This window comes from Pan troglodytes, chromosome 6 (genome assembly GCF_028858775.2).
Source record: "Pan troglodytes isolate AG18354 chromosome 6, NHGRI_mPanTro3-v2.0_pri, whole genome shotgun sequence".
In the NCBI taxonomy this organism is placed as follows: Eukaryota; Metazoa; Chordata; class Mammalia; order Primates; family Hominidae; genus Pan; species Pan troglodytes.
In genome coordinates, this window is record NC_072404.2 from 91,697,685 (window position 1) to 91,723,596 (window position 25,912).

A 25,912-nucleotide genomic window follows, 5' to 3' on the forward strand; every position below is an offset into this window, starting at 1 on the left:
TTTAAAGTGAGAAAGCGCATAACTTCTTTAAAATTTTATATTGCCTTTTACCCTCAAAACAATTGTGTAAAGGGAATTCTAATATCTGATATTCTAATATGGCTTCTTTCAGCACTCCCGGAAATCTTTCTTGTTGCCTGTGCGTCTTGCTGATTCCCTAGTCAGGATCACCAATGATTAATTGTGCTCTGTTTTTGAGTATCTCCCTTTGTAAATATATTAAACTCTCCGCCACCTAGAAAAAGAATATTCTATTTACATGAGATGACATGACCACAATGTCAAAGAGTAAGCATTAGTCTGAATTACCAATGAAAAGAAATTCTTCACTCAGAACGCTTATGTAAATACTACCTTAATTGAGAGTGTTGAATGCTCAATATTTATACACATTTCATATTTACATCTTTGAGTAGCATATTGAAATGTAAAGGTATTGGTTTTGAAACTTTCACTTAATAAATCATTAACAATGAATCAAAAGCCAGGAAGTTCTATGGCAATGCCACTGTAGAATGGGCCTACCTTCAAAAATAAGCTTCCAGGAAAAATTTAATCCACACATTATTCTAAATATATTTGCAGATGCTATCCTAAAATTTTAGAAATTCAGACAGTTTACCTTTAAGAAGAAAGCTTCATAACAACAATGTAACATGCACCATTTCAAATGGCAATGGTAAACATTTCATTAACTTTAAAACATTGTTTACAGGAATATTAAGACTATTTAATTTTTTTAAATGTTATCTATTCATAAATATGTGATGATCAGCCTTGCCATTTGCCAGTGCAGTAGCTAAAGGAGTGTGTGTGTGTGTGTGTGTGTGTGTGTGTGTGTGTGTGTGTTTAGAAATATATTTCAAAATATTCTATAATTCAGATTATTAAAAATACATATATATTTTTCTAAATTTGGGGACTGTTTTCCTATTTTTCTGTCTAAAATGTTTTAAATGTGTAAATACAGCTTCCATCTCTGTTAATACAGCTTTAATACATTTTTATATATTCAGATAATAATACATACAAGTGAAGACTGCTCTTGTCCTCCACTATTGGTTCCGTCCCCTTCCATTGTGACAGAATTTTAGTGGGGCACATGGCTGCTCAGAAAAAGCCTCCACTTCTTTGACACTTTTTGAGTTAGATGTGACTAAGTTCTAACCACTGGAATGTGAGCAAAATGTCTTACTCTTAAATGACTGGATATCTTCTCTCCAAATCTCTTTCCCTTTACATGACAGCTGGGAAAGAAGAGCAACTGAAAGAATCATTTTGCACCCAGGCATGGAAGCCCCATGCTAAGGATGGCAGAGTCACCCTGCCAGTCCTAGATGGCTTACCTCTCAACTGCTATGTGGCAGAAAAATACATGTTTAGCTTGTATCTTTGTCATACTGGCCCAGCCTGTACCCCAACTTATACAATGTCACCAAGTAATATGACAAATGAATGACATTTGTTGAGTTCTCACTATATGTCAATAAATATTTTATACAGATTGTATCGTTAATCCCAACAACTCCATGAGATTAAATAACTTGGCCAGATCCTAAAGCTGGCAATTGGCAGAACCAAGGTATAATAGCCTTAGGGATTTTTCAGAGGGATATGCTATAATACTCCATTTAAAGTATTATGGGTTTTCTTCAGTTAGAAGACCATGAAGAAAAAAATCAGTGAAGACTTACTTTCTGTACCATTGTTAGCAATTATTTCAATGGAAATACAAACAAACCATTTCTGTGCTATCAACAGAAATGGGAGGTTTTAAATTATGCATGTATATTATATGTTGAAATTTCCTTACACTCTTTTCTTTTTGAAAAAAAAATCAAATGGAAATATTCATGAGTAGATCATTGTTAGTGGCAGAGCTTTGGCTTCTTCTAATTTATATCTTTTATAAAAAGAGCATTAGCATAATCTGATATACTCACCTTGTTTATGTGGGGATTTGCTTATGTTTTCAAGGTACAAATAAGGATAAAAAATGCTATTAACATATGTTCTAAAGCATACAAGAAGGTGTTTCAAATTTCAGAGTTGCATCCAATTTAATAGTTGTGTAACTTAGAACAAAATTTTAACCTTCTCTCAATTATTTTACCCATCTTGTGGATGAGCATATACAACTGATGGACATATGTATTCTCCAAATGGTTCAGTAATGGAATAATCCAATAAGAGACATCTTAAAAGTCTAATGCATCAGGGACAATAGTCCTAAACAAACCTATTCACTCTTGATCTTTAACAGAAGACAGGCAGGTAACCTGGGAAAAATCTCACATTTGTAAAGCTGAAGCACTGAATGTATCTAATAATATTAGCAACTTTCCATGGGCTACTATTTTAGGATACAATAAAGCAATTTTCACTAAGTTGCAAAAATATATTACTATTTTATTTTATTTTATTTTATTTTTGAGACAGGGTCTCACTCTGAAGCCCAGGCTGGAGTGCAGTGGCATGATCACCAAAAATATATTACTTTAGCTGTGGTGCCTGTGTTGGTTCTTGGCCTTCATGTAAAAAGCTAATTGTACCCTGTGAATCCAATAAAAATGAATGTAATTTGTAATTTGAAGAACCTACATTTCTACAGTAATAAATTTCTAACTGGAGCCCTGCTAAGCTCCTGTATTTATTCAACTTCTGGTCCTCACCATATATCCAACACCCCCAATCTCAGCTCAAAGTTCACTCTAAACTCTGACATCCTTCAGCAAAAGGAATGAGGCAATACGGAATCATCTGTCTGTGTAAGATGACACTCTTTGTGTGCCCTAGTACTTAAATTCTATTTCCAATAATGAATTCTGCTCTAATACTCCTCCCACCACCCCAGTTACCTAACACATTATTCATTAAATTGGAATTTTTCTGTGACCGTAATGAGGTATGTATCCCATAAACAGAAAATTAGAGAGATTTTCTTTCATCTTTTCCATTCTATTTTGTTATGTTAATTCAGAGTCATTGATTAATTCATCAATATCTATACTCTTCTTAGTAATCTATCCTTCATAAAGCATAATAGAAACCAGGTGAAAGTTCTTTTTGGTTAATGATTCATTGCAAAAAAGCAGATTCAGAAAAAAAAGTTTCACATATTAACACCAAAAAGAACAATGAGGCCAGCCAAGCAAGTTGTTTTTTAAGGCTGGGGAAGCACTCACAGAGTAAGGGAGATGCTCCCAAGAGCAGCTTATTTTTAATCTCCATCTGTCGATAAAGACAGTCATATAACTTCTCACCAGAACCTGTACTTTCTTTTTTTTCTCATTATGATTAAATAAAATCTTTGCTCTCAATTTAAATAGTATCTAAATGAAAATTAACAAAGAAGACTTGGTGGTACTTCCATAAACTCCATGACTTTCATAGAGGCTCACTTACTACCTACACACTTTCATATTCTAATATAGTTTCCCACAGTGAATCATTGCAGATCCCAAGCATCGGCACACAATAACTTTCAAGTTTCTTTGCACTAGTAATCGAGATTTTTTTTTTTATCAACAGAGTGTCAGTTCTCTGAGGAGAGGAATACTGTTTCTTTGTTTATCCTTGGCAGCCTGCACAGTGTCTGGGACATATTACGTGCTCAACATAATACACTGACTAGAATTAAATCTGATCATTGTTATTCGCAGGGAACACCTTTCATTTCCAAACGTATTCCTTATGTCACAGACACTTAGGTTTGTTCAACACTCTCTACAGTTGTTTTATAAAGAGATTCTGGTATAATTTTTTGAAGTATGTGTGTATTTGGTTTCCTTAAGAATTTCTATTAATACATAAAGTAACCACACATTCCAGTTTCTCATATATATTTACATGATAAAAAGTCATACTATATATGAAGCTGCTTTTATACCACTTTATCTCATTGACTCATCACATTTTTGGAAAATAAAAGGCCTCATTGCATCACTAACAACACAAAATGAGAATATTTTCAAATGTATTATTTACATTGAAACGAAAGTAGTGGGGCCCTTAAAAAGTGACATTTAATTTTTAATAAATCTTACAGAACCTATACATGTAAATGATCTTACCCATGGAAAATAATCTAGTTAAGATGCCATACAAATATTTATATTGCTGTCACTCAAAAATCACTTTAGAGTGACTTTCATAGCTAATTCATAAGTCACAAGAAAAATCGTCTTTTATAGAGTCTCCTTATCTTGCACCAGAACCGTTATTACTGATCTCAGTGACTATCTCTAATCTCTAGACATGCCTGTAAACACTTTTCAAATAATTTTTACCCTCAAAGAATGAATATATGTTTTCACTGAGGATATTCAAAAGAATCCATCACAGGAGTTCAAGTCACCACTGTATGAGGGATTATTAAATATATTCTGAAGAATGGAAACATTATAATAGTAAGTACATGACTTCCCTATTTAAATTTACGGAGAGTATACATAACATGCAGACTCACTTAAGTGAGACCTACGTATCAACTGCAAAGTGTGCTGAGAAAGTTTCCTTAATTTCTAAGGATGGCATTTCTTGTTCACAGTAACTAGCAGTACCAATGGTTTCTCTCAGAATTTCACCACCAGATCCACATGAGAAATCATATCCCATTTGTAATATAGAGACACAGTTTCCTAGAAGATAGAACTGCATTCGAATTAATGAAAAGATTAAGAAATCTCTTTGGTGGATTTTACTCACATCAACAAGCTGATTGACTCCACTTGCTGTTTTTGCCAGTGTGACAAGGTCTTCTTGCATCTTATCCACCCATGATTTGATACTGCAGAAATCAGAAAAGATTATGTTCTATCAGATCTCTGGCAAATAAAATTCACATGCTGATATTTTATATCCATGCTACAGATAATTCATTAAAATGCCCTTAAATTATTCCTCTCCCTCCTAGCACCGAGTATGTCCACCCTTCCACTCCAGCTTTAAATTGCAAAAGCACTGAATCCTTAGTGTGCAGGCTTTCAGGATGCTGAAATGCCTCCAAATCAAAGGAGAAAAATGACATTGATGTCTTGTCCAAGGAGAGTAAACAATTTGCTTATTTTGAATTAAAATTCCATTAAATAGCTATTAAACATTCTAAACTACAAACTTTATCTTTTAGCTTACAAGTCTTCTGAATATAATAGTAAGATCATACTAAATGCAGACCATTTGTAAAATGCAAGAATAATTCCACCAGCCAGGTGGAACATTCAACAATTTGATGCATTCCCTTCTAGTCTTTTAAAATTCTTTCACATAGTTGAAACTATGTTATATAAAATGCATATATCTTTTAGCTTTATATCATATGATACATACTTTCCCATGACGTTACATTTTGTAAACATTTTATTTTTAATGGCCACTTGATATTCCACTATCTCTATATTCCATAATATACTTGATTATCCTCCTTTTTAAAGAGAAATTTAAGATATCATCAGCTTTTAACCACTACATACTACACTACCACAAATATCTTAGAGCATGAAGCTTAAGAATATTTTATTTCCGGGCCAGACACGGTGGCTCACACCTGTAATCCCAGCACTTTGGGAGGCCAAGGCAGGTGGATCACGAGGTCAGGACATTGACACCATCCTGGCTAACACGGTGAAACCCCGTCTCTACTAAAAATACAAAAAATTAGCCAGGCGTGGTAGCGGACGCCTGTAGTCCCAGCTACTCAGGAGGCCGAGACAGGAGAATGGCGTGAACCCAAGAGGCGGAGCTTGCAGTGAGCTGAGATCGCACCACTGCACTCCAGCTCGGGCGACAGAGCGAGACTCCGTCTCAAAAAAACAAAAAACAAAACAACAACAACAAAAAAATTACTTCCTTAGCTAGACTCTTAGATTTGGAATTACTAGATCCATTTATATTTGGAATTACTGAATTTGGAATTACTAGATCCAAATAATTACTGGAATTACTGGATCCAAATTTTAAAGCAATAGTTTTGATCATTACAATTATGATTGAAGGATTGATCTTTTTCAGGTATGCAATGGACATCTTAAAATATAAGCTATGGATGTCAGGATATTTTAGAAGACCCTAAATCCATGTTCTATCTCACTTTTTCCTGGTATGAGAGATATTACCAAATAGAACCACACAAACTTCCCCATTCATATTAAAATCATTTAACTTGTATTCCTCCATATATTCCACTTATTCTTCCTCAGGTTGTAGACCTAAAGCGTGGATTCCTTTTTGCCAAGGCAAATGTAAAGAAACATTAGTAAGCTAGTAAGAATGCTAGATGATTTATATTTGAATTTGAACTTTTCTCTACATATCTATATATAATTTCAATAATGGAGATTTAACTGTGTATGTCTTCTCTTCCTTAGGGAAGAATTCCAGTAGTATAAATATAAATTTTTTAAAATATAACTGTAAGTAGTATAAATATATATTTTTTCAGATAAATTTAAATATAACAAAATATGGAATAAAAATATAACATGGAAGAGATTTAAATGACATGTAAGAGAGCATTTAAAAGAATGATGAGCTGATAAGAGAGAGAAAAAAATGGAAAGCCAGTTATAAAAAAGGATGAAATGCCTTAGAGGAAAACACAGAGGCTTGACTTACATATGAAACAAACTAGTTACTAAATGGAATACACTAAAACTAGGAATACATGAAAATAAGGAAGAATACTTATTGAACCACGCTGTATGAACAGGATAGAAAAAGGTAAATGAATATCAAGAAACAAAAAACAAATAAAAGGGAATAAGGTATAAAATAGAGAAAAATTGTTATAATAACATTTTAACTAGTGCTACTTATTAGCTGGTGCCTATATTTGAAAAATATTATAAGTAAATATTCTTAGTAAACATAGTTGTGCCCCATTTTTATATTAAATACAAAAAATTATAGTAGGGTACAGGTAGGAGCAAAAACCATTGATACAGTAATTTCCTAATTTAGATGAGACTATCTCATTTCTCTAAGCAGGTGCTGAACAAGTCCTAGAACCTAGAGAAAATGAGTCATCTCTTCTCAAATATAATTTCCAACACTGACAAATAATAAGACACGTTATACATCCCTTTAGCTCGAAACTGAGAGGCAAAGAATATATATGTAAAGAAGTGAACTTAACTCATCCCTGAATTCTGATTTATACTAAACTGACCCAAAACATGTATTCTAACTTGACACAAGCGCACTGTCACTTCCAATGTTCATTTAGGTGAACCTGTTTTGGCTGAAAAGCAATTCAGAACCCATCCAGTCTTCCCTACCCCACTGACAAGCTGTTAGGAACACTTTATAGGAGCAAGGATTATTTTTTATAAATATGAGGTGTTAACTTGGTTTTCTGAAATACTTAGGCACTCTGCCTTTCAACCTGGAATTAAAAGGTTATAAAAAATAGAAAATAAGGAAAGGTCCCATTCATCATGAAAGTAAAAAATTACTCAAGGGAAAACATTCATATGGGCAAAATTTTTTTATCAATCTTTCTCTTTCTTGGTAAACTGTCAAGCACAAATATGTAATCGCTAAGCACTGTTTTATTAAATTTATCCAGAAGACACTATAAAATTTGGGGGAAATTACAGAGGATACAGCTTTTTCACGTAATAAGAAACTAACATAGCACTCCATTAGGAAGAATTCATTGTTGTTCTTTGTTAATCCATTCAACAAGTACTAGTAACTGCTGGAAAAGATACTAAAAGATGGAGATGCAGGCTGGGTTTAAAAATGGGTCTGGGAGGAAGAGAGAAAACAACAACAAGAATATGATAGGAAATGTTTGAGGAAGCAGAAGAGAGCCAATGCTTAGTAAGTAGTGGTATGAGGAGGTTGATAGAAGAGGCTTTCTGGAGTAGCAGCTACTTGAAGTCATATTTGAAAGACAAGTGGAACTTGACAAAATTGAGCAGAGAGGGAAGTAACAATGAAGGCAAAGAGAATGTAAGACATGACATGTTCAGTAACTTCAAGAGATTCAAATGACTGAGTCCAAGCTTGGTTCAGCAAAAGGTATGGAATGAGGGCAGGAGTGATAGGGAAGAGTGATAGGCCAGGCCAAGGGTCTTAAATACGATTCTGAAACATTTAGGTTATATTCTCAAAATAATGGAGAGATATTAGAAAATGAGAAGTCAGAGAGTAAAAAGATCATGTAAATGTATATAAACATGATTAAATAATTTCCCTGACACTGAATGGATGGTAGCTTAGAGGGAGAACAGAAATCACAAAGACAAAGTCTAGTTAAGAGGTAAGAAATGAGATGGACTCAGACTAATTCAGTGGTGGTGAAAGGGATAAAGGGAAAAGAAGGGGAGGCCAAGTACAAGGAACTAGCTCAACAGAAATTCTGAAGGATGGACAGTAAGACTTCATGCACTGTTGGATATAGAAAGTGAAGGAGAGGAAGAATATGGGATGATTAGGGAGTTTCTCAGGTAGAGGATGATGGGAAATTGTGGTATAGAAAGTAAGTATAGGAGAAATAACAGTTTAAAGGGACATTGACAGGTTCATTTTTATTGGTTCGATTAGAGGTGTTTGGGGGAGGCTCAAGTATAAATATACACTAGGCAATTGAATGGCACGGGTTTAAAGCTCTTGAAAGAGAAATCTCCATAGAAATTAAAGATCAATGTATAACTCCCAAAGGAGAGTGTACAGCGAAAGGAAGGAAATAAACAGTAGTGACAACTCTGGAAAGGTATATTTAAAGAACAGATAGAGGAACCTGAGTAGTAACTAGAAAAAGGAATCCAAGAACAATGGTATCGCAAAAGCCAAAGAAGGGAGAAGTTTCCAAAGAGAATAAAGAAGTATACAGTCATCAAATAAGGTGAGAAATTTATCCACCTTATCTTTGAGGAGAATGATACATGGAGAATGAGGAATCAGTGCTCCTTTTGGTTTTTAATAGAAGTTAGCCTATTTCTATGCAAAAAGAGAAAGGCAAGTAGAGAAGGAAATATCAAAGATTCATGAGAGAACATGTAATTTATTGACAATGATGGGGTACAGGAAATGCCACCCCCAAATAGGGCACCTTGGCATTTAAGAAAACAGCAAAAGCAGGAAGGTCTTTCTGACCTTCTCCCACCAAGCAGACAATAAAGCCTAGGAAGGTCACTGTCTGACCTTCTCTCTCCCTTCTTCGCTGAAGACTCTCATGTGGCGAGTGTCCTGCCCTATACCAAAGGGAAGGAACATCACACAGAGACTCCAAGAAGTACTGAATAAACAAGTCTTGCTAAGTTCCCCTAGTTTATTAGTAGATCATACCCTTTCATCTTCCAGTCATACTTCTGCAATACTGTCCATAAAAACATATAGTTTTCCATAGGTCTTTGGGTCATTTTCTGAAGGCTCCTGTGTCACATAAAATTTAATTCACATGCTTTTCTCTTGTTATCTATCTTTTATTTTATAGGAGATCTCAGCTGTGAATCCTGCAATAGGTAAGAAATCTTTGCTCCCCTACAACAGTCCTTTAAAAGGCTCCAGATATTTTTTCTAGTTTACCCCTCTATTCCAACATGAGAATGTGGAAGTGGGGGATGAATTAAGAAATAAGTAGAACCAAAGAGAAATCTAATCCATGGCTAGAAGAGAGGATAATTCTTCTCTGGAAAATGGAAAGAGAATGCAGATTTGAGGTAAATGGAAATAACCGGAATAACTAGAACAAAAGTTGAGACAGTTTTACTTACTGCTCTCTATTTCCTTTGTAATGAAGGAGGACCAGTTATCTGTTAAGGGACAAGAAGTAGGTATTAAGGCAGACAGTTGAAAAGAAAAATGGGAGGCTTAAAAAGAATAGCTGGAAAGTATTTAAGGACTTGGCACCATACCGGAGGTCATCAGTTTCCACCGGTACTAGTCAGTATGGCTGTGTGAAATTCTTACTAGTACTAGTCTGAAGAGAGCAAGTTCAGAGGAAAAAGACATTCAGATGAATGTGGGGCAGATACCAGCAGGTGAGAAAGAAAAACAAGGAAAGGCAAGTTGAAAGTCCTGACAATTTCAAGATCTCCACACATTCTAAATTAACAAGGACTACTAAAATATTTGCTAAAATGTTATTATACTGTATTCATAAACAAGGCTTATCTCTTTAAATCTTTTTCTATGGAACCAAGAATTTTATCATAATATTTATAAGAAACTGTGAAAATACCATATTACCAGATTTCAAATTTTTATTTTTTGCATTTTTTGCCTGATAACTTATGAATATGCTGTAGAGACTAAATGAGGAGGGCTGAGTATACACATCACACTTTAAATCACCTGACACAGGCATTTTTAAAAGAACAAAATCCTAAAATCATTGTGAAATCAAATTGCTCTAAGAAAGTTTAATAGTTTGAAAATCTTTCTCTTAGAAATAAATATATACAATCTTTGGCCAGCTCAAGAAAGTGCATGGCAACTCATGTATATCTGGTTGTACAGGTATAATAGACCTTGACTAATAGGTACATTGTTTCCATGAGAAAATACACAGAATTTTTCAAATATGCAGTGGCAAGAACACACTTAACACTGCTTGTTAGAAATGTATATTCCCTGACTTCAAGTCTCCGACAGTAACAGAAGTTTCAGTGTTATAAAGACAGGACTTAAACATGATAGCTAGTCAGAAGAGTAAGAACAATGGATGGTACTTGCGAAAGAAAACGATGAGAAGCTCCAGAGTTTCCGTACGCAGTCAAGGTACATATGCAACAGGACTATTTCTTACCCTTTTCCTAACCAGTGTTCATCACTGCTCCACTGCCCTCTTGAGACCCGTGTTCCTATGGCTCCTGTAACCATATTCCCTGGTCTCTCTTCTTTTATATTATTATCATCTGACTCCTTTTCATTTTCCCAAAGCCAAATATAGTCATTTCTCAGCATCTGCCTTTGATTTTACCTGCCATTCTCCTTCCTTACTTCTCTTTTTCTACTCCTTCAAAATCTCCACATATAATCTCTAAATCTGAGCTCTACTTCTACTTTAACTACCATTTGATCATTTCATCCAGATGTCCTACCATTCCTTTCAAATATGTATAAAATTGAACTCAATATCTTCCCCCCTCCCCATACTATAAACCCTCTATGTCCCTTCTCGTTGTTGGAAAATCATCTCCCCAGTCATCAGGGTCCATACCATCTTATCCCTCCTCCAGTCCTTTGTTTAATAGTAGTATCTCAGCATTTTTCCAACACAGAGCTAATAGCCAAATGCATTGAGACCTTATTTGATACCATCTCTATGCTAAAGTATTTAATATGCATTCTCTCATTTAGTCATCATAAAAACTAGGGTTCGTCTTTCACTGATGAGAAAAATTAAGAGATGAAGAAAATTTAGAAAAGGTAAGCAACACAGCCCCGCTAGCTTTTTCCTTTCAAAGACTTTTTAATCCAACCAACCTCACACATTTCCATGCATGTTGACTGTCCTTTTCCACATTCTGCCTTAGCTCTGTATATAACCTCTACCTGGAATTAATCTCCCACTTCCATCGCAAATGGATAAATCACACTAATATTCTAATATCACCTTTCACAACTTCCCAAACTAAAAATATTCTCGTCTCTCCACTAAACTTCAAAAGTCCTTTAATTGTGCTGTGCGCTTATTTCCTTATACTTTCAGAATTAGATAAATATACATTTATTCTCATTTATCAATACATTTCCAAAATTTTTATGACAGTGCTTTGAATATAGCAGACACATAAGTATTTATTGAACAGAAAAGTAAAGTGAAATGAAATGCAATTGCACTACCATTTTTTTTTTTAAATAGCTATCTTTATTTAATGTTTGAATGCGTATCTTCTCTCCGTAATCCACATCAGAAAAAAAAAATGAACTGCTGGACCCATGCATCTGTAAATAGCATCCACTTTTCAACAAGTAGCAGATTATCAAAATTTAGACTTGATACTTTAAAGAAATTATTAAACCTCTAGAGTGCATGCCTTAAAATTCCAAATATTTTGTGTGTATTAATTGTCATAGAAAAAAAGTCTTATAATCCTTCTCTGTCCCTACAATAACTCATTACAGAGTTGACTAGCAGTACAAGGTTTCTAAATGTTTGGTGTCTACAAATTCAATAAAATTTGAAGCAGTCACTAAAATATCTCTTAAAATTGAGGCAAATATTTTATTGAATAATTGAAAAAAATCTTTTATATCCTCTACTTCACTTTATTGTACAGAAACAGCCCAAATTCTAAAAGCAAACATATAGAATATGCAGATTTTCATTAAGCATGAGAGAAAAAACTTGCCATTCAATTAATATTGTTCCTTTTGAGGTTGGATTTGTCTGTAATGTGGCTTTCAAAAGAGTAGTGCAGTGTATAGTTCAGTAAACTCTTTATTTTCAAAACGAAAAAAATATGGTAATCCATTTCATTTTGTGTGCATGTGCAAAACAACAAATTCAGAAAAACACAAATTACACTTTGTGTAATCTACTGTAAAAGTATAACAGTTGAGTACAAAGTGTCCAGTGTGCATAGTTATCTATTTAATTGTTTTAAATCCTAAGCTAAAGAGAGAATTTGCCTGGTTGGAACAATGCAGCCAAAATGATAGCTAAGAATTGTTATAATAGGTCCTATCCAAGATTAAACTGTCTTTCCTTCCTATATTTGATGTGGACAAGTCCTCTGGAAAAAATAATAATGCGTGTAAACAGATTTGTAAGGAAAGAATATCGAAACAGACCTTTTTTTCCATGCCCTTCCCAATTTATTCCACTAGCAATTGTCACAGAGACAAAGAGGGAATGGCAACTATACCACAGAGAAAATGGAAAGGAAGAGGGCTTGTTGTGGGGTGGGGGGTGGGGGGAGGGATAGCATTAGGAGATATACCTAACGCTAAATGACCAGTTAATGGGTGCAGCACACCAACATGGCACATGTATACGTATGTAACAAACCTGCACGTTGCGCACATGTACCCTAAAACTTAAAGTATAATAAAAAAAAAAAAAAGAGGGCTTGTTACAGTAAGGGATTTATAGGAGGGATAGTGGGAAAGTGAGATGTCTGTACCACTCGGAGCCCTATCCTAAGGCAGTTCTCTGCTTTTTGCCACTATTTTTAAGAAATCGTTTATTTTTAACCGAAGCAAATAAGAGACATAGTTATGCCCTGTGGAGCTGGGGAAAAATTTAAATATCAAAAGATCTAACAAACTGACCACTTCAATTGTGTTGATGCATAAATAGCTTATCACAAATCTGAAGTAATAAGTTCATATATTTCAAAAGTCTAGTGTTCCACTTGCTATAAATACCCTACCAATGCCAAACTGTTCCTATTTTTGTTATATAATAAACCACCCACAGTGTTCCTGTAGTTGGGTAAAAATAACACAAGTAAGCCAAAGATTTAGATAACCTAGACATGAAATTTCGCTAAATATGCATTTCTTATAACATGGATAAGTATACAATTAATTGTTTTGGTATAAAGGGAGTGCTTGTTATCTACATTAAATCGTAGGATTGTTTGTGAGATGGGTGTCATGCCAGGAATGTTAGTTAGTTCCTGAAATTATTCTCAATTTAAACCATTTTCAATAACACTGCTGCTCTGTTTTTAGAAAGCTGTTTCAACTTGTGAAGTGCTTTAGTATTCCATTTTTGACTAGAGTAATCCTGTAAGAAATGCAGAAAAGGATGTACTCATGCTAATCAGTGGAAAGGTAAAGTACTTGAGAGTAGGAAAAAAGACTATCACTAAACTCTGATTCCTAAGCTGTTCATGTTTCTCTGCCTTCATTTTCTGTTTTTTTTTTCTGCTTGTGTGTGTGCGCACGCATCTGTGTGAGTGTGTAGTTAATCCACATTACAAATTTCATATTCATAGATCTCAAAGGCCATGAGATCTACTTTGGTTCATAAGATCTTCTTTTCATGAGATCTAAATTTATTTTCATGAGATCTTCTTTTCCACTATCTTGGATCGATTTTTGTTTTATCCAAGTATTTTTTTTTTCATCTTTTATTTATTTTCTTCCTCAGCTGCAGCAATTTGCTTCCAGCTTCCAAGACAACAAATAAAAATTATACTTTGGGGTTGATAGTAACGTAGTTCCATGGATTAGCTGGGGGGAGTGTTCTCATACATGAGATTTGTTCCCTGAAGCCTTGAGGGTTTTGTTTTTTATCCTTCCGCATCACAATTAGTTACAACCTCTAGCATAGTCCCGGGTAGCCTGATGCCAGCCGAGGTGTCCCACGTGGCCACACAATCTGCTGCTGGTGTTTCTATGAACCAAATGAGCTAAAATTCTAATTGCTCATTACAAAATCTCCATTCATTTTATTGAAGATTTTTTCCTTTATGGTTTATCTATGATTTTTCTCAGTCATTGCAAATTGTTCGCAAAATTTACTTCAGCCTAATTCAAGCATGTATTTAATTATTATTTAATTACCATGACATTACTTAACATCATGGTAAAAATTTCCTTATTTTCTTTACTTCTATGAATTATTAGCTGATCATTCATAATATTTCCAATACTATAAAATCCTCCAATGCTTACTACTTTTGGATTCTAACCTAAATGGTGAATCCACTTCCCCATATAGATCAGTATCTCCAGTCCAGCCCATTGAACTGTTTTACAAATATGTCAGCTTTGTCATGCTCTTTAAATACGTTTTCTTTCTACTAAACTGAAATCACCTCTCTAATCATCTTCAGCTCCTGAAAATCACCCAAGTCTGGGCTTCAGGTCCCTCTTCTGGCCAATTCAAGTCCTCAAACTATCATAATTTTTTCTTTTCTCTGAGTATCTAAAATATGTACAGCCTGTCCTACAAAATGTTACACATACAGACATACTGTTTTATATCAGTGATATTTCTCCAACAATATTTAATTTCCTTGAATGGATGGGCCATAGCTTATCATGTTCTGAAACTATCTAGCACAGTTCTGAACATACAGTGGCTACTTAAAAAACAACAGGTAATATCTGTTGAGCACCTATATGTCAGGAACTGTTCTAAACATGTTATGTGAACATACTCTTTAATTCTCACAAAAATCTATTGAGGTAGATACCGTTATTAGTCCTACTTTACAGATGAGGAAACTGAGGCATAGAGCGGTTAAGTTACTTACCGAAGGACACAAAATTAGTAAGTGGCAGAGCAGTTTGCCCTGAGAAGCCAAGAATGTATAACTCCATTAATAAATGCTAACTGGTGCCATGATCTGATTCATGGTTTGGTTTTCATTGTTAAACCACCAGATAGTAGCCCTCAACTCTCCTCTCATCAGAACTTGGAGATACCTCTTGTTTTCTAGTTTATAGACTGTCATAGCCCTAGGTTCAAAGTCTGTTTCATTGATAGAAAGAAAATAACATTTGCAGAAGTCTTTCTTTACATGGCAAGAAAAAAGACTGTTACAGTTAGAAAATGAAGATTTAAAAACAAGAATACCTAAGTAGGTTCTTCCTTAAGACATCTCAGTGGAAATACATGCATATTAATAATTACCTAAATGCTATAGTTTTTCCTCACATTACATTTTTAAGTTTTCATCAGTATTTTCAAATTAAACAAGTACCATTTATTTTACTTACAACCAGAAGTTGTACTACTTTCATTAACATAACAAGACATCCTCAGTGTTATGCATTAGGTCCACAGCAATTGATTCTGATATTATTTATAACATGCAAACAGACTTGACATACAATAGCAGGTTAGGTGTAGAGACAGCCCTGATATGTTTATGAACATAAAATATTCTGAAAGCAACATTCAGTCCTTCAATATGCATAGACAATATGACTATTTCAGCTGGCCTTCATTGTTTTTATGATGCAGGTTCAGATATACAAACAAATGTATGAATATAAAACCAGGGCCCAAATTGACTCATGTGGCACTTCTTTTAAATATAGCCCATAGTGTAATTTGCTGACAGCTCTTCTAAGACAGGGTTTATTTAACAATCAAAAAGCTGTCAAAGCAAATATATTAACTTGCAAATTAGAAAGACAATAACTCTCTTTCTGAAAACCATCAGAAAAGAATATTGCCAAGTTAGTCCATCTTCAACTTTTTAATTTTTTTAACATTAAGTAAATGATTCTAGAGAAACAGGAATGAAGCCTTCAAATATGAGATGGTAAACATCTTTCTAGCTCAGAAAATATATTGCAATTTAATTGCTTTCAACCTTTTTGTCCTCACAGAACACGGTTCTCTTTGACCCTCTTTGCCTGAGCATCATATACATTGCCCTTATGTTCCCCTCTGCTGGTCTGAGCACAGTGAACATTCTAAACAGAAGATTGTTTCTTACATAGGAATTAGAGCCAGCTCCCTTTCCTAACCTGCTCAATATAAATGAAAACCTAAACTACGTTTTTTATCAAACTGTTTTTCACCATTAATGTAGTAAAAATAACAATGAGAATTGTGTTTAAAAATAATGTTTATCAAATAGCAAAAAAGTTACAATTTTTAGCACTATCCAATAACCCCTTTCAGAAACTGTGAACCATTAGTGCAAAGTTTATATAAATGTCCAAGTAATACAGAAAAAGAAGTCATTTTTAATTTCTTGGTCATGTTTTCAACTATTTTTTAATTTGAATTGTTAAATGTTTCAAATTATGAAACATTTGCTAATGTTTAAAAAAATTATATAATTACGATCTTTAATGTATTATATGTTGAAAAGCAGGTCAAAATCTAGGCAATTAAATTTTTTAAAATATTAAAATATTAGGCAGAAAAAGCACTTTGTATAACTAAATCCAATAGAAGTTTGCATATCATATGCTCAGTAGATTAAAAACATGCTTTAAGACATGATTAATGTACGTACAGTTATTGGAGAAGGCTTTTCTAAACATTTTTCTAGTTAAACATTTAGTATCATATAATTTGCTAATACTAACAAAACAGAAAAATCACAGTGTTAGGTATATTCTCTCTTATGGGGTAGCAAATGTCAAGATGGTTACTGGAATTTAAATTATTAACATAAAATGTGAAATAAACACTTTAAAACACAATAGTTGATCTCATAAAAAGCCTCATTTGTGTTGATGTTTATATCTTTCATATTTCAAATAATTATTCCACAATTAGAAGCAAAGACTTGAAAACTGAATCATATTCAATCATCTCAGATACAGGTAGGAAGCATTTAACAAGCCCCGGTGAAAAGAGAATGGTATTTTAGCTTGAGGTCCCTGCTTAAGACGGCACGCCCATGTAACTCACCATCTTTATGAAATATAAAAGAATCATGAAGCAGCCAGTAACATGAATTAAACATCAACATTCCAAATGAATTGTTGCAGTCTCCCAATTTTTTTTTCATTATTAGTCATTCTGTTACTGTTCCTAGTGCTCCATTTAGAGCACATCCCGATGTAGATTTCAACAGGCAGTTTTAAAATGGACCACCCTGTATTGTAACGTTAAAGTCTAAAGATTTCTGAGGCTAGATCTGTGAATCATATGTGATTCAGCAGCCTCCCACAGGCCTGACAACCCTTATATTCTCTCTCAAAATGTTCCTTCTGTAGAAGAGAGGCTGAATGGACTCCTTTATCACTATTCAGGAAATACAAAAGGACTTGAGCACATGCAATCCATTAGAATTCACACTACCTGTTTTAGGTCACCTGCAGTAATGGAGGAAAAAAGGCCCTTCAGTGCATCTCCTGCTGTCTGCAGAACTGTCTTTTCAACTACCCTACATGTATTTTCCCAAAGCTCTGGTTTATCCTCTCATGTCTCTTGATCATATCAGGGAAATAGTGGCCTCATACGCATTTATATCACCTTTGGACATCTTGTAAGCGAACCTTGAACTGAGATTATTTCTCCAATTAATGCAAGTAATAAATAATATTTTCAAATACTTCCAGAAACTGCAGAAGAAAACATCATGGTCTTTTAGTCCAGTTCTTAATAAATGGAAGCCTCCTTTATACATTACACATGAAAAATTATCATGGTAATTCTCTCAAATACTTCCTGCAATGGGCATTCATTACCCTACTAAAAACCTTTTTATTTAGGCACAAAACTGTCAGAAAGTTCTGCTAGGTGCAAAAGAAATGATGGTATAATTGTCGTATGAATTGTCAGGCAACCCCCTAAAATAAGACCTACTCTTTACATACACTTCTACATTGCTTAATTTTTCAATGATTATTATCACTTTGAAATGCCTAAGTTATAAAAATTTCAGAAAAGAAATTAAGTGTCCTCAGGCATCCAATTTCTTATGCCTACCAAAAGAACACATAAAATAGTCTCTTATAATTTATGCAGCTGACTTAGTTATATATGGTCATCTGACTACCATAGTTTTATTTGTTTGGCCCCTTTTTTTTTTTTTTTTTTTTTTTTTTTTTGAGACGGAGTCTCACTCTGTCACCCAGCTGGAGTGCAGTGGCGCCATCTCTGCTCACTGCAAGCTCCGCCTCCCAGGTTCATGCTATTCTCCTGCCTCAGCCTCCCCAGTAGCTGGGACTACAGGCACCTGCCACCACTTCCGGCTAATTTTTTGTAGTTTTTAGTAGAAATGGGGTTTCACCGTGTTAGCCAGGATGGTCTTGATCTCCTGACCTCTTGATCCACCAGCCTCGGCCTCCCAAAGTGCTGGGATTACAGGCGTGAGCCACCACACCCCGCCTGTTTGTCTTTATCCTTAGATTTAACTAGAATGAAAGGAGTGAACAAAAGTACATGCATGCAAAGGGCAAGGTGAGACTTTTTATCTTGACCTTATTAAAAGAAAAGCAAATCAGCAACTAAGGGTGAAATAAGTAGTAATGATTAATAAACATCTTACATATGTTTTGGATAAATACTTTCTGACCAGGTGGTGTTCAGGCGGCACTAGACATACTAAATTCTAGGACCTAGGCTTGGAGTTAATGGATGGACTGGGTCTGATTCTCCAGCCGGGTTCTTCAGACTATAGATCTAAGGAGAATCAATAGCCAGTGTCTAAGGACAAAGTTGAAGCCAAGAACCAAACAAGTAGCCCAAAGGAATATGATTCAAAAAGGTTGGGTGAAGGCAGGGCCCGGGGGCTCACACCTGTAATCCCAGCACTTTGGGAGGCCGAGGTGGACAGATTGCTTGAGGCCAGGAGTTCAAGACCAGCCTGGCCAACATGGCAAAAACCTGTCTCTACGAAGAAAAAAAAATAGCTGGGCATGGTGGCTTATGCCAGCTACTCAGGAGGCTGAGACACAAGAATCACTTGAACCCAGGAGGCAGAGGCTGCAGTGAGCAGAGATCATGTCATTGCACTCCAGCCTGGGTGATAGAGACCTGTGTCAAAAAGAAAAAAAAGTTTGGCAGAAAGATTGCAGGGTTCTGGCTAGGGCACTGCAGCTGGAGACAAGAACATAGCAAATGTCAAAGATAGAGCAAATCAATTGAGAACTATGGATCTAGCTCAAGAAGTTCATAGCATGATTAAGGACTTATTTATAGAGTCCCTGCATTGTTGTCCACCTGTGGATATAAAGGTAAAAGCCCTGACTGGTTAAGAGAAATGGTCAAAAAGTTTTGTTTAAAGACCTCCACTCTGTATGTAGTTTCTTGCCCTGGGATACCAAACTGCACCATGCTAAATGCCACTAAAATGAGAAATTAATCTGGTTTTTCTTATTTCTGTAATAAAACTGCTATCTAAGAAGTGCATAATATGCTTCTTTTATGTTAATGCCAGGGCTCGAATTAGAATCTTATTCTTGACCCTCCCAATCAGATTCTTCCTGCTAGATTTTTCAAAAGCACATAGAAATCACCTTGGATAAATTCAAGCATAGTGTATATACTTTCCATCTAAAGAAAACTTCTCTGTCAGGACTGTGGGAAAAGGTTTCTAATTGCCATCCCAGCTTGTCTTGTTCCCTGTGTTCAGTTTTCTGATGGGACAGAAGGGAAAGTTTATGGAATGAATGGGCAGACAATAGGATTAATGCAAGAGACTCTGTTGTGTTCATCGCAATGTCTTTCCTCTTCAGTAGAGACATTCAGGGAGGGCATAAAGCTAGGAAACCCAGGGGAAATAACACATTCCTGATTGACCAATTCTCCCTCAATTTATAACACAGCCACCTGGCACTAGATAAGACCAAAAAAGGGAAAATAAAACAAGGAATTGAAAGAGATTCAGATAACCCAAAGGAAAACAGATTGAGAGAAGGCATGAGGGACAAGGACATCTGGAAGTTGGGAGAAGTGGGGAAGACAGTAGAAAAAGGAGACTAGAAAGGAATGCACATTTTAGAAAAAGGATGTGGGGTTTCCCTTAAAAATGAAAATTTATTTTTGCACATTAAAAAAAATTGGCCTTCCACCAAAAACTGTAAACAATGCACTATCTAATGCACTACTGTTCAAATATTCATTGCAACTTTTAAGGTATACAATTTTCAGTTCTCTAGACTAAAATGACATAACCTTTAACACATATATGATGAAACATGTGATTACTTTGGTTTATTTTACATGGAATTGTGAAGACAATTCTCTTATAAGACTATTTTTATTCAGAAGAAAGTATTTTTGTTTACATTCAACTTATTCTCAGGAAAATAATGTTCATTGATTTTCATTACTCGAGAATACACCCTTTCATTGTGAGTAAGGGATTCAAATAACATTGATTTTTGTGGTGTAGACCAATGACAGATCAATGAATAAATGGTGTTTTGTTTATAGCAGTCATTGGGTTGGCTACATAGAGAAATGAAGTTCATAATTGTGCATCTCTACATTTTTCGCTACGCTTTTAAGCCTTTCCATGAAAGACACATTAATTATTTCATTTCTCTAAATACTGAAGAGCTATACGTTACTTCTAAATATTAGGTAGCCATCTTTCACATTGTCCTGAAGTGTTATAGGTGGCTAATTGGAGAGATTTGAAGACAGCCTGAACTTATATTGCACAATTTGCATGACCCTCCTAGTTATTTTCTCCTGAACACAGTTAGATGACAGACAAGAATATTGGGTACTCAAGCTACTACTGGGAGGAGGTCTTTGTTGTTCTCTATCATTCTGACAGGGGGCCTCTTTACTCCCTACTCTCTTAGCCAGTGAATGGAGAAACGTTAGCACTGAGAGCCTCAAAAGGGAAAAGGAACCAAATGGCAAATAATACCAAAGCCAACTCTCCTCCTAGACCACTCGTTGCTACAGCACAGATATATAGGCCCATATACTCACTTTCACTTTGGGGAACAGAATGAAATTTTGGTCTTGAACTTGTGTCATCCGTAGTATTTGACACCGTCATTGAAAAGCAGTTCCTTTTATTCTAATATAATGTCAACTTTTGTTCTAGATTTGGGGAGTATATATGCAGGTTTGTTATATGGGCATATTGTGTAATGCTGAAGTCTAGGGTACAAATGATCCCATCACCCAGGTAGTGAACATAATACCCAATAGGCGGTTTTTCACTCCTTGACCCCCTCTCTATCCCAACTCTAGTAATCTTTGTCTATTATTTCAATCTTTATAACCATGTGCACCCAATGTTCACCTCCCACAATGTTCACTCTCCCACAGTGAGAGGATGTGGTATTTGGACTTCTGTTCCTGCATTAATTCTCTTAGGATACTGACCTCCAGTTGCATCCATGTTGCTGCAAAAGACAATTATATGTTCTTTTATATGGCTGGGAAGTATTTCATGGCAGGTGTGTATCACATTTCTCTATCCAATCCACTGTTGATGGGCACCTAGGTTGATTCCATGTCTTTGCTATTGTGAATAGCACTGCAATGAACATACGAGTGTATTTGTCTCCTTGGCAGAATGATTTATTTTCCTTTGGGTATATATATCCAGTAATGGGATGGCTGGGTTGAATGGTAGTTCTGTTTTAAGTTCTTTGAGAAATCTCCAAACTGCTTTCCACAGGGGCAATTATGGAACTAATTACCATTCCCACCAATAATGTATAAGTGGCCCCTTTCCTCCACATCCCTGCCAGCATCCACTGGTTTCGACCTTTTTTTTTTTTTTTTTTTTTTTTTTTTTGACGGGGCCTTGCTCTGTCACCGAGGCTGGAGGGCAGTGGCATGAAAAGGGCTTACTGCAGCCTCGACCTTCTGGGCTCAAACAATTCTCCTGCCTCAGCCTCCCAAGTAGCTGGGACTACAGATATGCACCACCATGCCAGGCTATTTGTTTTTTAATTTTTTGCAGTGACAGGGCCTCACCATGTTGCCCAGGCTGGTCTCAAATTTCTGGGCTCAAGCAATCTTTCCACCTCAGCCTCCCAAAGGGGTAGGATTACAGCATGAGCCACCATGCCTGGCTGATTTTTGACTTTTTAAATATCCATTCTGACTGCTGTGAGATGGTATCTCATTGTGGTTTTGATTTGCATTTCTCTGATGATGAGTGATATGGAGGGTTTTTTGTATGCTTGGTGGCTAGAAAAGCTATTCCTAACAGTGTCTGCTCTTTTCTCTACCTACCATGCTTTCTCTCCATGCCTTTGTGTCTTGTCTCATTCCTTTAAGCACCAGGTCAAATGTCACCACCTCACAGAGGAATTCTCAACCATACTACATAAATTCATCACTTTTCCCTGCTTTCTGTCCTTCACATCAGGTTCCTATTGTTTCTTCAGACACTCACAACCATGCAATTATTATATTTGTCTATTTACTTGTTTTCAGCCTCTTTTCTCCAGAATGTAAACAGCCCAAGAGAAAGTGTTTTTCACCAGAAGTCAAAAGCACTTATCTTTGCACTGAGATAAAATAGTTGCCTAGATAAACATTAAATGAATAAAAAAAAGATGACTCTTTGAGGCAAGCAAGCAGAGTAGTCAAATTGGTATATTAGCAAGGCGTGATGAACAAGGTTTCTACTGGAAAAGCATGGACTTTTTAATCCAATAATTTCTCTTTTTTTCTTAACTAGTAGAATGGAGAGGATATGGGTAAAAATAATCTTAGCTGACACAGAGACCATAAAGTTTCTTTTAAAGTTATGTGCAAAAAATTTTTCTATTTGCAATATCTGAATTTGTATATAAAATGTCCACAAAACTGTTTCATATGGAGTCAGAAAAAAAAAATAAAAGGATCACTGTTTCCTCATAAAATTTCAAAATTCAAGAAGGGTGAAGCCATCGCATTAGCAACCTCAATGTAATCAAGAGTAATGATCTCTGGGCTCTGTCCCCCGACACCAGCTTTGATCCAGCAACATACTTAAAAGAGGCACTGCCACCACAGCCAGTTTGCTCAGCTACCTACATCTTCAACTGCCAGCATCTGCTTTGGTTATGGGAATGCTCCTCGTAGCAAGCAGAAACTTCAACCCAAAGGATTGTAGAAGTATTTCCCTATGAAATTCAAGTATTGGCACTAGAATAAATGTTTAGATTCTTCAGAGAAAAGCAGCCAAACAAATTGTGTGGAAATATGCAGAGGGTACTATTTAACATTATATGGCTTTGCCAATTGCTAAAATTACTTTTAAAAGCTCATTAAGTTCTGTGAAGCAGGAAAGTAATGACACCATAGCTGATCTCTCATTCAAAGTCATAAGTAGATTCCTAAATGGAAAGGAAAATAGAGTATCTGCATTTTTAGACTTTAAACAAATCCATGTACTATTTTACTTTACTTTAAATTTTTGAGACTATTAGTTCCAAGAAATGTATTATTTCACATCTTTTATGTATGTTTTAATCTAACCTCAATTTCCCAGAGTTGCTAAGAGACTAGAATTCTATTATTGAACAAAAAATAAAAGTAAATTAAAATAAAGCCATAGGAACTTGTTATTTGTAATACCTACAGCCTAACATATTCCTCCTTTTTCAGAAATTTCCAGATACATCACAGTCATAGTTATTTACATTTCAACTATTCCATAAGGAGTCTCCATAAACTAATCCTCCCACACTTCCAATGCTTTCTTCTATCAATATTTTTCCTTTTGCTATACATAACAATGACTCTTGTATCATTCTCATTCCAGAATAACCTAAGTTCATCTTAGATCATTCTGTATAAAATGAAGAAGTCTGAAATATTTTTAAGTAGAGAATGTTACTAATCACATACTTTCCATTTTTCCAATTTACAGACACTTCACTTCCTATTTTTTTCTGCTGGGAATGTCTCTTCCTTGAAAGCTCCTTTCTAGAAATTTTCCAGTCATCTTTTAAGGTTAAATTTAATAGTTTCTTCTCTGTAAATCCCTTTAGGATGCTATAAAATTTACATACAATTATCAAAAAGAGTTTTGCATTTCATAGTAATTATTTATTTGTCAAACTCTCCATTAAACTTTAAGCTTCATGCAGACAGTGACAGTGACTAATGCTTAATACGTAGTAGGAATTCATTAAGTGTTTAATGAATTAATGTTAATTCTATTACATGAATAACTGTCTTTGCCACCCCCTTCTCTTTACATTTTACACTGCCACTGCTTGTAGGGACTTTTTCATCTAGTATATGGACTACTGCAGTTTCCAGCTAACTGGTCAATCTGATCTGGCTTCCTCTGCCTCCAGTACTTCAACAGTTCTTTTTTCAGAGTAAATATTAATGGATGATAGTTTGCAGTAGCATCAACATTACTTTTCTGAATGTAAAATTAATGTGTATATTCATTACATCACAAGAAATTGTAAGAAGTTATTCTACTACTAAAACAGGCCAAGAAAAAAGACAGAAAATAAGCTGATTTCACCTATGACCATAAGCAAAATCCTATATAAAATATTGATAAGTCAAATCAGACAGACATTTTCAAAAATAGTATATCATGACCAAGGAATAGTTGTTTTAGGAAGATATAGATATTTCACCTTAGAATAGCCCAGTTCCCCCATAAATTAAGTGTGAACATCAACAATTTAAATAACTTCTCTGAGTCTGCTTTTATAGGTTTGAGAAACTGAAATCAATTAAAACAAAAAGAAAACCATTCAGAGCAATGCCTGGAAGATACTAAATAAACAACTATGATTAATATTTTATTATTTTCAACTTGTAATGTAATCCTGTAAATTAACAGATGATGGCAAAAGCGGCCTAATCATTTCAATAAATGTCCCCCAAAATCTTTTTATTAATATTCCATTTTTATTCTTGCTAAAATATTAGGGTGTTAGAAAGTTCTTTAACTTTCACATTATCTACCATAGAGATATGTGAAAAAAATACTTAATGTTAAAGTCTTTAAAATATTCTACTTAAAGACAAAAGGAAGAATGTTCACTCTCAATTAGTCCAATAATGCTATTAGAGAACTCATAGTTAATGTACTAGGACAAGAAAATAAATACAAGGTAAAAGCTTTGGGAAAGAAAAGAACAAAAACTTTTATTATGTAGCAATATGACTCTACATAACAATCTAAATAAAACTGATGAATTACTAAATTAAACCACGGTTAAGTATGAAATTTTGGAAAATCAATATGAGAACTGTAAAGAAATAAGTGGAGCAGTATACAGAGAACTAGAAATTATCAGGAAAAAAATGATTAAAATTAGTGATAAGAAACTCAGCCTCATTAATAACCAATTAAATAATTAAAATACACAAAAATATTTTATTACAAATCAGATAAACAAAATTTTTTAAATATTGACAAAACTGGAAGAGATAGGTAAATGGAGGGATGGATGGATGGATGGATAGAAATAGAGATATACAGATATAGATACAGAAATATATATAAGTAGATACACATACTCTTTGAAAGCAAATCAGGAAATATTGTTCAAATATTTTCAAAGTGAAAAATACCTATTCTCAATTTATCTCTAGGTTTCTATCACAAGAAAATGCTCAAGAGTGTTCACTGAAACAGTATTTGTAATAGAA

General features: G+C 34.8%; 1 protein-coding gene across 19 annotated transcripts in view; it reads right to left on the reverse strand.

Moving 5' to 3' along the window:
- The window catches only part of CACNA2D1 (calcium voltage-gated channel auxiliary subunit alpha2delta 1), a 496,237-nt gene that overhangs the window by 399,350 nt on the left and 70,975 nt on the right, over positions 1–25,912 (reverse strand). For all 19 annotated transcript variants that reach the window (XR_010158889.1, XR_010158887.1, XR_010158886.1 and 16 more), the window contains exon 2: positions 4,708–4,789. Coding sequence is in view for 14 of the 19 variants with exons in the window: in XM_009453456.5 (XP_009451731.1) it covers positions 4,708–4,789 (82 nt within the window). In the remaining 5 variants the exon portion in view is untranslated. The remainder of the gene's footprint in view (positions 1–4,707; positions 4,790–25,912) is intronic.